The 14,799-nt window shown below is 45.0% G+C and overlaps 1 protein-coding gene across 1 annotated transcript in view; it reads left to right on the top strand.

Annotated features, from left to right (window-relative positions):
• Nucleotides 1-1,968: 1,968 nt before the first annotated feature.
• Nucleotides 1,969-14,799, top strand: part of PHLPP2 (PH domain and leucine rich repeat protein phosphatase 2) — a 74,287-nt gene continuing 61,456 nt past the window's right edge. The window contains exons 1-2 of the mRNA XM_055145411.1: nt 1,969-2,126; nt 12,275-12,534. Of these exons, the coding sequence (XP_055001386.1) occupies nt 2,028-2,126; nt 12,275-12,534 (359 nt within the window). The 5' untranslated portion in view covers nt 1,969-2,027. The remainder of the gene's footprint in view (nt 2,127-12,274; nt 12,535-14,799) is intronic.

Raw genomic sequence — 14,799 nt, 5'->3', positions numbered from 1 at the left:
CCCAGCCCCCTGGATATCAGATTTTTGATATGTACTAAACTTTTGCAGGGGCTGGAGCGATAGTACAGCAGGGAGGGCATTTGCCTGGCATGCAGCCAACCCGGGTTCCATCCCCAGCATTTCCTGAGCACAGCAAGGAGTAATTCCTGAGTGCAATCAAGGAGTAATCCCTGTGCATCGCCAGATGTGACCCAGAAAGCCAAAATAAATAAAATAAACTTTTGCAGAATAAATAGTTTTGTAAGAGTCTCTGTAAGTCAGATGTATCTTGGAACTTAAACTATTTCCAAATGTATACCTATCAGAGCAGAAAGGGGTATAGTCTGAGTTCAAACTTTTTTTTTTTTAAAGTACTATAAATGGGGCCCTGTACGATGGATAGAGTATTTGCCTTGCATGAGGCTGACCTGGATTGATCCCTGGTATTCCATATGGTGCCTTGAGGCACACCAGGAGTGACCCCTGAGCATAGAATCTGGAGTTAGTACTGAGCACCCCCACCCGCTTTGTGGCTCCAAAACAAAAATAAAAACAAAACACAGAAGGTCTGAACAAGGCAGCAATTGATACTATCTTATCAATTATTTAAAATTTAATAATTGTTTACTGTTACTATTTAATAACTTACAAGTTTCTTGAGGATTCAACACATGTAAAAGAAATCTAAAGAGATCTAAAAAATCAAAAGCAAGGGATATGAGAAGCATCACAAAAATAAAAGTCTGAAAGATTTTCTAGACATAGTGAAATTAACAAGGAATTAAAAAATGGGGAATAGGGAAGGGAGGGCGGCGAGTGACAGCACAACGGATGGAACATTTGCCTTGCATGTGACCCACCCAGATTCCAAGACCGCATCTTATCTGGTCCCCCAAACACCGCCAGGAATGATTACAGCATGGCAGGGTGTACTCCCCCCTCCAGAAAAGAGGGAACTTAAGTGAACTTTATTTGGAATTTAGGAATTCAGAATTATAATAGCGACTTTGAATAACTGCTAATACTTTGTATGAATTCACAAAATCTTTGTAACAGCTACTCCACAGATACCAATTTCAATTGCATAGCTAAGAAAGGCCTTGAGTATTGATTCACTAAGATCTATTTATTTTATTTTATTTTATTTATTTTGCGTTTTGGGTCACACCCAGTGATCAGGGGTTACTCCTACCTTTGACTCAGGAACTACTCCTCGAGGAGCTCGGGATACCATATGGGATGCTGGCAATTGAACCCAGGTCGGCTGCATGCAAGGCAAACACCTTACCCGCTATACTATCGCTCCAGCCCCCTATGAAGATCTATTAAAGTAGCACTGACAATTGGAATTAGATTGGCTGGCCCCAAATTTGGCCCCCTGCTCCTTCACAAAGCTACCATCACTGCAGGAACTAAAACGATCACTTTAAAAGATTTCCTGTATTAGGCTCTAGATGATTACTGCGCTAGGTGCAGAATTGTGGTCATTTCCCTAAAGGAGGAGAGAAGGGGATGAAAACGTGGCTGGGGGGTCAGCTGGCATTTTGTAGTGGAGGTGGGGCTGAGTTTGCCGAAGAAGGTGGCGAACAGCTCTTACACGGAAAGAGCCTTGCTAAGGTGAGTACTCTCGCAGTTCCTCCGAGGCCAGCTCCCAAGGGAAGAGACGAGCCGTCGGGGAGAGGTAAGTTACGAGAGCCGCTGCGGAGGGCAGTGCCCGGTCTGACAGGTGCAGGCCCCAGCTGCTCCTTCTGCCCACACGGGGGAGGCGGCGACGGCAGTAAATAACCCTCCACACTGCAGGCGAGCTCTCCACCCTGCGGTGGCGCCCGACCCGGCACCTGCGGGGGGTCCCCTTGGCCGCGGGCCCGCCGAGACGCGAGTGGGCGCGGGGCCTGTGGCTACGCGGCGCCCGCGGGGCTGCGGACGGGGCGGGGCCTCGGGGGCGGGGCGGGGCGCCCGGGGGCGGGGCCGCGGCGGGCTCGCGCGCGCCCCCGGAGCTCCGCGCGCCGTCGCGCCGGCCGGGCGTCCCTGTGCTGCCTCGGCCGCCCATGGGGGAGGTGGAGCCGGGGCCCGCGGGCCCGCTGGAGCCCCCGGAGCCGCCCGGCGCGCCCGCGAGCCGTCGGCCGGGCGGGATTCGGGTCCTGAAGGTGAGGCGGGGCGGCGTGGGGAGGGAGCGCGGGCAGGGAGATCCCCCCCTACACACACACACACCCCACCCCCCCTCAGCGCCCCCTCAGCCGCCTCGCGCCGCGGCCGCCGGCTCTGTCAGCGGCCCCGCCGGCTCCGCGCCCGCCGGCCGCCCGCCCTGCCGCCCGGCCGCCGCCCAGGCCTCCGCGCCCGGCCCCCGCCCAGGCCTCGCCGCCGCGGCCGCCCACCGCTGCCCATCCCTGGCCGCGCGCCCGCCGCCTCGCAGGCCCACCCGGGCCGCGGCGCCCGGCCGCCCGCAAGTGCGCAGGGAGCCCCGGACACCTGAGGGCGTCGCCCCCGCCCCTCGGCGCCCCGCGACCCCCGCCGGCCGGCAGAGCGCGGAGCCCCGGCGGGGGCTGCGTCGCGGGCAGCGCGGGGCGTGTGGCCGGCGGAGGGCGCCGCGCCCGGCCCGGGCATTCCCGCCGGCTGCGGGGCGCGGGGCGCGGGGCTCGCCCGCCGGGGGGAGCCGGTTATGCAACAGGCAGCGAGCGGGGCTTCGGGGGCAGGACTCGGGGCGGGGGGAGATGGGAGCGGGCGCCCGGCGAGGGAAGGGGATGGAGCCCGGGCCAGGTGACGACTCCCGAGCTGGAACGCGGGAGGGATGCGGGGCGGGGAGCAGAGGAAGGGGTTCCGGGAGAGCGGCTGCGGGGAGCTCTGCTAGTGGCCCCCGAAATAGGAGGGGGATTTTCCATGTGCAACGAGGTGTCCTTCTGAAGGCGGAACGGAATTCCTTCTAGAGTTCCCCAAGAGGAGTCAGCAGGATTTCAACCGGGGGGGGGGGGTGGGGGGGGGGAGGGAAAGGACATTTGGGAGATAGGTTGTATTTCAAAACTGCGTTGCTGAACAATAAGAATTCAATCTGTTAATATATATATACATATATAGTATATGTATGTATATATATGTGTGTGTATACATACATATATATGTGTGTGAATATATATACATGTATATATATATGTATATATATACATATATATATACACACACACCAAGTAATGGGTGCCTATTAAGACTGAGGCCGAACACTCTACTTGTTATTAGGAGTATTCTTAGGACACCTTGAAGATGGGGACATTGGAAAGGGAAACCAAGGATTTGCGCATCTGGTGAATCCGTGAAACAATTTGTAAGACACAAAGCGGGACTCTAAAACCTACTTTTTCTGCCGCTGCAGCCCTGTCTTCATGCAGCGACTTTAGAGAGAGAACTAAGCAGCTTATCTCGATTTCCACATCAACTCCGTACATATTCACTGCAATGTATATATAATCATGAGTTATGAGTGTAATTGCTCAAAGACTTTTGGATTTTTATTTAAAACTGTAAGGTCACAGAGTAAACTGGGAATGAATTAAAAGAAAAACGTTGCAACTGACCTGACTTATAGATGTAGAGATAATGAATGCCCTCTGGTGTAGAAGCTATACGACTTTGGCTAGTTTGTTTGTTTTTGGGCTACACCCTGCCATGCTCCGGGTTGCTCAGCATACAAAGCAAAAATGCCTAACTCACTGTATTATCTCTTGACCCCTCCCCCTTTTTTGGAGGGGTGTGTGGGGGGTGCCACACTCTGTAGTACTCAGGGCTTACTCCTGGATCTGAGCTCAGAGATCACTTTGGTGGCCTGTGGCGACCATTATGAAATGCCAAGATTTGGCTGCGTACAAGACAAGCTATCTCTCCAGCCCTGTGTTTTGTTGGAGCCACACCTGACTCTGCTCAGGGCTTTACTCCTGGTTCTGCTCTCAGGGATTGTTCCTGGTGGGGTTTGGAGGACCATATAGGATGTCAGGAATATAACTCAGATCGGCTGCTTGCAGGGCAAGTACCTTACCTGCTGTTTTATCTCTCTGGCCCACTATTTTCTTTTAAAGTTTTATGCGTATATACACACACACACAAATCTATATCCATTTTTGGCAGAGGTTGTGAGAGGAAAGAATTGAGAAGTGGGTATCCTTACTGAGAGAGCCTACCTTCTTACACTTCAGGAAGTGGTCTAGCCTAGCACTGGTTCCCTGAGGTTTCGTTTCTGGAAGAATCCTGAAACTGATCTTGATTATAGTGCTGAGCTGGTGGTGTGGGCGGCTGGCAGTGTCTATGGTCTTGGTATCCCTTGCTTTATTGCGATGGTTGACACTTTAAATAATCCTTAAAATAAATGGCATTGGCTATGCAGAATAGCTGCTGTGTGTTCTTCATACAGAAGTTTCCGGTAAAGAGTTGAGTGATTAAATTTTGTGCCAAGTGAAAGTGGTAAGGAATATGTAAGTAGAAGACTTTCTGAATTGGGAAGAAGAGATTCTACGTGTTCCTTTCTGAAGACCTATTGTAAAGGTCTTAGCATTCTTTTTCGTAACTTTATTTTGGGGGGTGGTAGTACGAGGGAGCAAATCCAGGACCTCCTACATGCAAGACAGGTGCTCCTTTTCCTGGGTCCTATTTTCTTTTTTTTGGTAACCCTTTAATACCAGATTTTGAACATCATTATCCCCAAATAATAAAAATCTTTATTTGAGTCTAATAAAATCAGGGCCAGAGACATAGTACAGCTGGTAGCACAGTTGCATTATATGCTGCAGATTGAGGTTTGATACCTGCACCTTTGTGTAGCCTTGCAGGGCCAGGAATAAGCCTTACTGGGTATGGCCTAAAAACCAAACCAAAACAAAGTGACTAATAAAACTAAGCCTTTATAATTTAGCAAGATTAGGTCCATTTGTGTAGGGTATTAGGATATTTGGTTTTATATCTTCCCTAGATTTATTTAGCAAATTGTTATTCAGAAGGTATAGTTGTAGCTGGATGTAAGTATGGCATTTTAAATACTTATGTGATTATTGGGAATATCCAATAGTACTTTAAACCACAGAATCTCAATTTAAAAAGAAATTAAAGATTATTGGAAACATCTTAAGAAGACATTTTCAAATGTTGGGATCCGGAAATAATAGTACAAGGGTTAAGTTATTTGCCTTGCATGCAGCTAATGCTCACTTTGATCCCTGGTACCACATACCATCCCAAGCACTAGGAGAAGAGTGATCTCTGAGCATCTGAGCATTGGCAGGTATGGCCCAAAAGTTAAAAAAAAGAGAGAGAGAAAGAATTCCAAATGTTAAACATTTCCTACAATTTTGGCATCCTCTCCCCCCACCTCAGTCTATGGATGACACGAGGTTTCAACAAATCTAATCAGTGAGAGGCTGGAGTGATAGTACAGTGGCTAGGGTGTTTGCTTTGTATGTGGCCCACCCAGGTTTGATATGCAGCATTCCATATGGTTTCCCAACCACCGCCAAGAGTAATTCCTGAGTGCTGAGCCAGGAGTAACCCTTGAGCATCCTCAGGTGTGCCCAAAAAGGAAAAAAAAAAAAGCGCTAATAAGTGAATACCATGAGATTCTTCCCCCCCGCAATTATGTATATATAACCTAAATTAATGAATACCAAAACAGTTAACTGAAATATCCTTTCCTTACCATGTGTATCCCCCTACCTCATCTTTCTTAGGGTTCGAAGAACCGGACCACATGCTTTGTATGCTGGAGGCATAGGTTTGATCTCCAGCACTGCATGTTCACCCATCACTGCCAGGAGCAGCTCAACCAGTGTTCAACCCCTGGCATCCCATATGGTCCTCTGAGCACCTTCAGGAATGATTCCTGAGTGCAGAGCCAGGAGTAACCCCTGAGCATTGCAGTGTGGCCCAAAATGTATTTCCTTAGGATATTTCACATTCTGATAGAATTTGCTGACTGTGGAGAATTACTTTAGCAAACATTGATCCATACATATCAGTTAGGTGTATATGGTGTTAATGGTTCATCACCTTTGAACTTACCATAATGCTCATATATTATCTTCACTTATAAGAAGAGTTCAAAGGATAAAACTTAAGTGTGTATTTAATTTACGGTTTATTTGTCTATAAAGAATTTTACTTCCTGGATATGTATTTACATCTTAAATGTGCTCTTCATGCACTTGTTTAATCTGAAAGGTGATTATAGTTGTGCTCCCTTTTATATGAAGTTTGTGATTGGTTCTTATTTGAGTAAAGGAGGAAATAGAGAACATTTTCTCAGTCTAACAAGTCCATTGGAGTAGTGATTCCAAAAGCTGAAAGACTGTCATAGATAGTACTCATGGCTGCTAAGGGCTTTCCAGCAGTTTCTTGGCTTTATGCCGTAGAAAAAAGACAGCCTAGAAATTCAACAGTGGTTGATGGTAGTTAAACAGTTCATATAAATTGTCGCTAGAAGACTACTTAGTATTAGGAGACCTTTTATTTATTTTTACTGAGATAAACCATACCAGTAGATTAGGAATATGTATGTGACTTGAGCATGTCCATTTGTCTGTTTTTTGGCCCCACTGGGCCATGTTCGGGACTTACTCCTGGTTCTTCATTTAGTGATCACGCCTGGTGGGGCTGGGAGCTATATGGGATGCTGAGGATGAAACCCAGGTGAGGCAAGCACCCTGTTCCCTATACTGTCTCTCAAGTCTTTTTAAACTTAGTACTTTTTTGTACTAAGTACTTAGTACTCTTTTAAAACTTAGTACTTTTGTACTAGGTACTTAGTACTTTTTTGTCTTTTTAAACTTAGTACTCCTTTTTTTTTTTTAAACCTATTACGAAGTTCTGACATTTTAGCAGGAACTAGATTAGATGTACTCTTCTTTTTTGTATCGGGCCTTTCTCCATGCTCACCTCCATCTTTTCCACACACTTGTTTCCTTCCTGTCACCTTCCAGTTCAGGATCTTGACACACAGGAGCTCCTCCTTCTCTCTCTTGTCCAGATTCCATATTCAGATTCCTAGCTGGTGCTTCCTGTTGACTTTTTGGTAGTCCTGACTGGGTAGCCACAGTTTTAACTAGATTGGAAGGCAATCAAGTCTTCCCTTCCTAGATGTTGATCTTACTCTGCACTCCTGTTTCACAGCTTGCAGGAGCCTGGGGAAGAAACAGAGGGAATCTCAGATTTTCAAGTGCTTAGGTGTAAGAGAATGATACCTGTCTTAAGTTCAAGCTCAGTGGTTAGTTTTCATAGGGTAGAATGAATCAACAAAAGATTTGGGATAAATGGTAATCAACAGCATGTGTTTTAATAATAATTGAAGTTCCTTAAGGAAAAATAATTATATTTATATATACACACATTAAAAATATAACCATTCCAGGGGAAAAACCCAGTGGATAAACTAGTATATTTCCTGAGCCTTTTCTTGATGTTCTTAAGATTGGGCAATTATTTAACTTGAAATATTTTTAATTTTTTTTTTTTTTTTTGGGGGTCACAGCTGGCAATGCACAGGGGTCACTCCTGGCTCTGCACTCAAGAGTTACCCCTGGCGGTGCTCAGGGGACCATATGGAATGCTGGGAATTGAACCTGGGTCGGATGCGTGCAAGGCAAACGCCCTACCCGCTGTGCTATCACTCCAGCCCCTAAAATTATTTTCTAATTAATTTTTTTGATGAGGTTTTTAGTTCACACTAGTCAGTTCTTATGAGCTGTTCCTGACTCTGTGCTCAGGGATAGAACCAAGGTTGACTGTACACAAGGCAAGCACCTTACCTCCTATATTCTCTTTGGCCCCTTAACTGTTGCTAATGTGTTGCTGCCAGTGTGTACCACCAGTGGTTCACACTTGGATGTCGCTTAACAAAAATTGCAATGCTTGCATTAATGTGTTACACTTTTGGGAGGTTGGATAGATAGCTCAAAGGGCTAATGCACATACCTTGCATGTGAGAACGTGGAATTTGAGCCCAGGTACTATGTGTTCCCCCCAGCAGTGTTGGTGGCCTTGGTGGCCCAAGCCCCTGCTGGACCTGTGCCCCAAACTTCACATCTTTTTTGCTGGGAGTTGTCCCTGGGCTCCTAGGTACTGATTAAGTGCCTCCTTCCGCCCCCAAATAGTCTTTCTGGCATTAGATGTATGGAATAGCACTGTAGCACTGTTGTCCCTTTGTTCATCCATTTGCTTGAGCGGGCACCAGTAATGTCTCCATTGTGAGACTTTTTTTTACTGTTTTTGGCATATTGAATTCGCCACGGGTAGCTTGCCAGGTTCTGCCGTGCGGGCGAGATACTCTCAGTAGCTTGCCGGGCTCTCCGAGAGGGACAGAGGAATTGAACCCGGGTAGCATGGATGTACCCTACTTCTAAGATTAGAGTCAGTAAGAATCCTCATGGTTTTTAATAACCATAGCTAAAATGATCAAGTTACCTGGGTCATCCTAAATTTAAACAGTGAAACCATTCTTACTTTTCTTCCTCCTTCTTAAAATGGAAGTGACTACTAAACTTTTCTTCTTTAGAAATTGAATTTTTTAGGATGGAGAGATGGTATGGTGGGTCAGTCACTTATCTTGCATGTTGCCAACCCAGGTTCAATTCCTGGCACCCTGTATGGACCCTGAGACAGAGACCCGGAGCACCGCTGGGTGTGGCTCCCAAACCAAAAAATTAAAAAAAAATTTTTTTGGCATGGGGGTCTCACTTGCTCTGGGGTTATTCCTGTCTCTGCACTCAGGAATCACGCCTGTTGGACTCCGTGGACTATATGAGGTGCCAGGGATGAATCCTGTGTTGGCCACAGCAAGGCAAGTGTCTTACCCTCTGTACTATCACTCTGGCCCCCCAAAAGAAAATAAATTGAGTTTTAGGTACTATAAAGAATCCTTAGCACTGTAGCACTATCGTCCCATTGTTCATCAATTTCCTCGAGCAGGCACCAGTACCGTCTTCATTGTGAGACTTGTTTTTACTGTTTTTGGCATATGGAATATGCCATGGGTAGCTGCCAGACTCTGCCGTGCAGGCGGGATACTCTCATTAGCTTGCTGGACCCTTCAAGAGGGACGGAGGAATTGAACCCGGGACAGCCGCATGCAAGGCAAGCACCATACCCACTGTGCTCCAAACAAGCTCTCAAATAATCCTCAAGTACTTTATTTTAGGAAATACAAATATAGTCTTTGTTTATAGGAATTTGCTTTATTTTAAGGAATAGTAAGAAAAATACTTTGTAGCTGGTACAAAGTAAAGATGGTAGAATTCCTTATATTCTTTATAAAAGTGGACATCCCCTCACTCTGCCACAAGCTTGTTGGACTTTTTGCCAGAGCTAATTGGGCAAAGAAGCACACTGGGAATGAATTTCTCTGGTGTCAACTGATGTATGGGATACATCACCTTGATACCAACCACCCCGATCGGTTCTCAGTGTAGAAGAGGAAGAAACATCAAGTTAGACGCTTGGCCCTATTACGGTACAAATGGTCAGAGGTAAATATTTAGGGTGAAGACGTTCTGCTGAGGAGAGAATAGAATCATTGTTCTGAGGAGGAGTTAAAGAATGTGGCTGGGAATTCTGGCAGGCTCCTGGAGAGGATGACATCTGAGTTTTGAAAACAGTCTGAGGGACATGGTAGCCAATAGCCTAGGCAGAGATCTGCAGAGTAGCTGGTGTGTTTGCGGGAGCTGTGAGTAGTTGGATCTAACAGACAGATGGAGGCAGTGGGAAATGACACCAGAGAAATATGTCTGTATAGTGGGGAGGTTTTTGCTGCAGTGCCACCTACACTCCAGCCCTTTGTGCCATCTCTGCAGCCCCTAGTGAGAATGCTTTTTTAAGGGAGCATAAATCACCCATAACAAAGGGAGTAACACCTGAGCACAGCCAGGATTAACCCCTGAGTACAGTTGGGTTTGCCCTCCTCCAAAAAAAATAAAAAAACCCAAACAACACAAAGCAACACCATAAAAAAAAAATGGAGAGGAAAGCTGGAAAGATAAGTCCTCAAAGAAGGCATACAGATGGCCAACAGTTTTGTGAAAAAATGCTGGTTCACCACTTATTATCAAGGAAATGCAGATCAAAACAACAGCTATCACTCACACTAGGAGCTTGGCAAACATCGAGTAGAAACATAGGTGAAAGAGTACAGTGGGCAGGGCTCTTGTCTTGCACACAGCTGACCTGAGTTTGGTCCTTGGCACACCATATAACCCCCAAGTCCACCAATAGTGATCCCTGAGTGCAGAGCCAGGAGTAAGCCCTGGACACAGCTGGCTGTTTCACAAAAACAAATGAGAAGGAACCATCTTACTGGCTTGAGCAATAGAGCAATAAGTAAGACTCTTGCCTTGCACAAGTCCTCATATGGTCCCTGGAGCCTACCAGGAGTGATTCCTGAGTGCAGAGCCAGGAGTAAGCCCTGAGCAGTGCCAGATATACCAAAAAAGAAAAAAAAAAAAAGAAGAAGAGGAGAAACAACCAGTGCTGGTGTGGATGTAGGGAATAAGGAACCCTCATTGCTGTTGAGAGTGTCATCTGATTCAGCCTCTATGGAAAACCTAGCAATTCCACTTCTTGGAGTCTACCTCAAGGGCGCAAAAAATACTTCTGAAAAGATATTTGCGCTCCTTTGTTTGTTGCAATATGTTCACTATAGCCAACATTTGGAAATATCCAAATGCCCAAGAATAGATGACTGGATAAAGAAACTGTGGTGTGTAAATACAATGAAATACTGCTCAGCTATAAGAAAAGATGAAATCATGTAATTAGCTGCAATGTTGATGAAGCTGGACAATATACTGAATGAAATCAGACAGAGGGTCAAATACGTAAGGATCTCTCTTACTTGAAATACAAAGACACATAGTAGGAGAATAACAATTAGTGAGACTGAGAACAATCTGTGAGGACAGTGTAAGGTGAAGGGATGCTGATACGGATGGTGAGTGTGGTTTTGTAATAGTATATGCCTGAAACTATTATTACCAGTATTGTAAATCAAGATGCTTGAAAATAAATTGAAAAAAGAATAGAGCAGATAACTGTTATCTTTAAAAATTAGTTATATTGCTGTAACAATTGTTTTTGCTTTGACGTGTTACATCACACCATGAGTTCACATATGTCAGTTATTAAACTTAACTATATTTTCCCTCCCCTGAAACATGGGGATGGTAAAGTGTTTTAGCCGTATTGTGCTGATACTGTACTTGGTTTATTTGGGATATGAGGCAGACTCAAGACCCTAGAGGAGCTTTCAGTTTGCATTAGATTCCAAGCACAAAATGTTTATTGCAGCATTGTTTCCACCAGTGGAGAGAGAGAAAAGAGGTTGGTGTGCCAGTGGCTTCAACTTAAGTAAGAATAAATTTTACACACACTCTTTAGGATAATGATCCTAGTAAATCAAAATGGCAAAATATTAAAATTTACAAATGGGGGCTAGAATGCTAGTACAGCAGATAGGGCATTTACCTTGCACATGGCTGACATGGGTTCAACCTCCAGCATTCCATATGGTCCCCTTAGCACAGCCAGGAGTAATTTCTGAGTGCAGAGCCAGGAGTTACTCCTGAGCATCACTAAGTGTGACCCAAAAAGCCAAAAAAAAAACCAAAGTCATGAATGTTGGGTAGTAGATACATAGATATTTTGCTATTCATGTTTTTTTTCCTGAAAATGTAATAAAGTGCACGGACCAGAAAAGATATTGAACACAGGCAAGAATGGCAGGTAGTGAAGAAACCTTTTTCATGTTAAGAGAACTGTGCGGCATGTGAAGGGGTGAAATCTTGCAGTTTGTTGCAACTTGGATGAAACTGGTGGGTGTCTTGTTAAGCAAAGAAAATCAGGGAGAAAAAAAATACCTGATTTCACTCATCTGTATTGTGTAGAGCAACAGTGTAAGTAAACTACAATGGGCAATGACAGACTCTTGACCTTAGATTATAAAACTGTTATTGCCAAGTGGGTGGGACTGGGGAGGAGGAAGAGGTGGACTACAAGCCACAAAAGGACATTGGCGGAGGGTCCAGGCCACTTTGGTGATGGCAAGGTGTGATAACTATGCATCAAAACTTTGAATGTTGACACTACTGGAACTGTTACCTGAACTAAAAGAAAATAAGAGAAAAGAAAAGAATGGGCCTGTGTGATACTGACGATTTCCTGCAAGGTGGTTGTGACACTTGAGCAGAATCTGTGCATAGAGAACGAAAAAGTGGGGTAAGGGATAAACCTGTCTAATGGAGACATTCTAGCTAATGATTTCTTCCTTGATGTTTTCTAGAGAAATATGAAACGCAATGGGAGTAGGAATTGTTTGAATAGGAGGAGTAGGTTTGGTTCTCGAGAAAGAGACTGGCTGAGAGAAGATGTGAAGAGAGGCTGTGTTTACCTTTATGGAGCAGAGACAACCACTGCCACTACAACTTCCACCTCCACCGACTTGCATCTTGTCCTGTGCACAGTAGAGACCCCAGCATCAGAGATCTGTGCCGGAGAGGGAAGGGAAAGCCTTTATTTGCAGCTTCATGGAGATCTGGTCAGGTATGCTCTCAGTGTTGCTGCTCTAATGCTGCCCCAATCTACTGAAACGTGTGTTTCTGCTTGGAAGGGAGTTCTAGTGTTATAATGATGCTGGAACCGATGTGGATTATGGAGAGTCCCTATGGTTGTTAAAAAGAATTGCCCCTGGGATCGTGGACTTTATGATCCCTATGTTTGAAAATGACCTGAGTATGCAGAAAGTTTTTATATGATCCAGTGGTTCCTTTTCTTGGCATCTGTCCCCCAAATGAAAATATTAACTTGAAAAGATATTTACACAACTATGTTCATTGCAATGCCAAGTATGATAACCAAGATAAGAAAATAACACAAGTGTTCAGTGACAGATGAATGAATAAAGAAGTTGTGGTTAATATACACAGTGGAATGCTGTGAGGCTGTAAGAGAAGATGAACTCTTCCATTGTGCATAAGTGAAATAAGTCAGAGGGAGGAGGACAAATACTGGATGTTCACACTCATCTGTGCTATGTAGCAGGGGAAAAGCCAAGGGAGAGGACTGTATTGAACAGTCCTTTGACAAACCCTTGGTCTTGGATTACCAAAGAGTGGGGAAAAGAGCTGGGGTCAAGGAGGAAGTGGACAGAAGTGACTGAAGGACAGTGGTGGTGGGTCTTGGGTACTTCAGTGGTGGTGAAGGTGCAGTTGTGTCAAAACCCTAAACAGCAACACTATTGTATTACCTAAAATACAACAATAGTGAGGGTCTAGAGAGGTGCTCAACAAGCTGTCAGTACTTGCGATGCATGTAGGAGATCCAGGTTTGATCCTGAGCACTGTCAGCAGTGACCCTCAAACACAGAGCCAGGAGTCACCCCGAGAACCACTGGGTGTGAGTAAAAAAAAGAACAAAAAGATGAGTTAATTACAAAGTAAAAAATTAAAAAGAAAATTAAAAAATTCATCTGCGAAAGAAAATTTAATCACTATCTTATTTAGATTACACTAGAAGACAGACTTCTAAATTTAAGATTTTTTACTGTTGGGAGTAAGACAGGAAGCTCCCATTTACACCTGAAAATGTGGCAATAATAGTAACACCTTTAGCTGAGCTAAAAATTGATGTTATTTCAAATGTCTAACATGAGGTTTATTATGCATTCCTCTTAGGATTTAGACTAATACCTTAAAAAGTAGGTTAGCATTTGAATGTTTTCCTTGTTCATCAGTTAACTACATTTCTTAAATCCATTGTAAAATGAAAGGATCAGAGTGGGTGATCCTTAGGCTTTTCTAAATCTTCACACTGATTCAGATCTAATTTTATCAGGTGGAAAGCCTTGACCTAGATTATAGCTTGTAGTGACTGAAGGGATTCACTTAAACATTCCACTTGTGCAGGATTGTATGTACATGCAAAGGTATTGGAAAGGGGGGGAAAACTGCACATGAGTTAGCGTGCTACTACTAGTTATGTAGTTAACTGTGCTAGAATTTACTTTTGTGAATCTACACAGTCTACTTAAAACAGGGAGTTCTATTGCCTGTGTCCTCTTACAAATTTGTTATGAAGTAACGCCTTTAAAATACAGTTGATTAGACAATTATATAGAACCCTGTTGAAAAACGGTGATTTTAAAGAACAGATATGTTTTTATTGCTGGAGTAGGAATTCAAGAAGTCTCATCCAACTAGAGAATGACGATGATGGTGATGATGATGATGGATTTTGGCTAATGTTAGGGCTTTCTTTTGCTCCCCAGTATGCTGAGTGCTTTAATCACATTTCTCATTTGACGCACGTGAGAAGCTCAAGGGGGTCAGGTAGATCATTCCTTTGAGATGAGGAAAGCGTCGTGAGTAACATGATTTGTGTCAGGCATGTACTGCCAGGCAGTCGGTATGCCTGAGTCATCCCGAACTCGAAGGTGGCCACTGGAGCCAAGGCCCTGAGAGCGCTGCTGCAGGGTGTCTCTGCTTGGTAGAAGTGCTGCTAGTGCTGGGCTTCGAGTGCGGCGGGCCTCTCTAAGGTAGCTGACAGCTGAAGGCAGTGTCTTTTTTTGTTGTTGTTGTTTTTGCTTTTTGGGTCACACCCAGCGATGCACAGGGGTCACTCCTGACTCTGCACTCAGGAACCACCCCTGGCAGTGCTCAGGGGACCATATGGGATGCTGGGAATCGAACCCGGGTCGGCTGCATGCAAGGCAAATGCCCTACCCGCTGTGCTATCCTCCCGAAGGCAGTGTCTTTTTAAGAACTTGTTTTTTTTTTGGCCACACCTGGTTGTGCTTAGGGGTTTACTTAC

This window comes from Sorex araneus, chromosome 8 (assembly GCF_027595985.1).
Source record: "Sorex araneus isolate mSorAra2 chromosome 8, mSorAra2.pri, whole genome shotgun sequence".
NCBI classification, from domain to species: Eukaryota; Metazoa; Chordata; class Mammalia; order Eulipotyphla; family Soricidae; genus Sorex; species Sorex araneus.
Note: the sequence above shows the minus strand (reverse complement) of the source record. Positions and strands in the feature narration are given on the sequence as shown.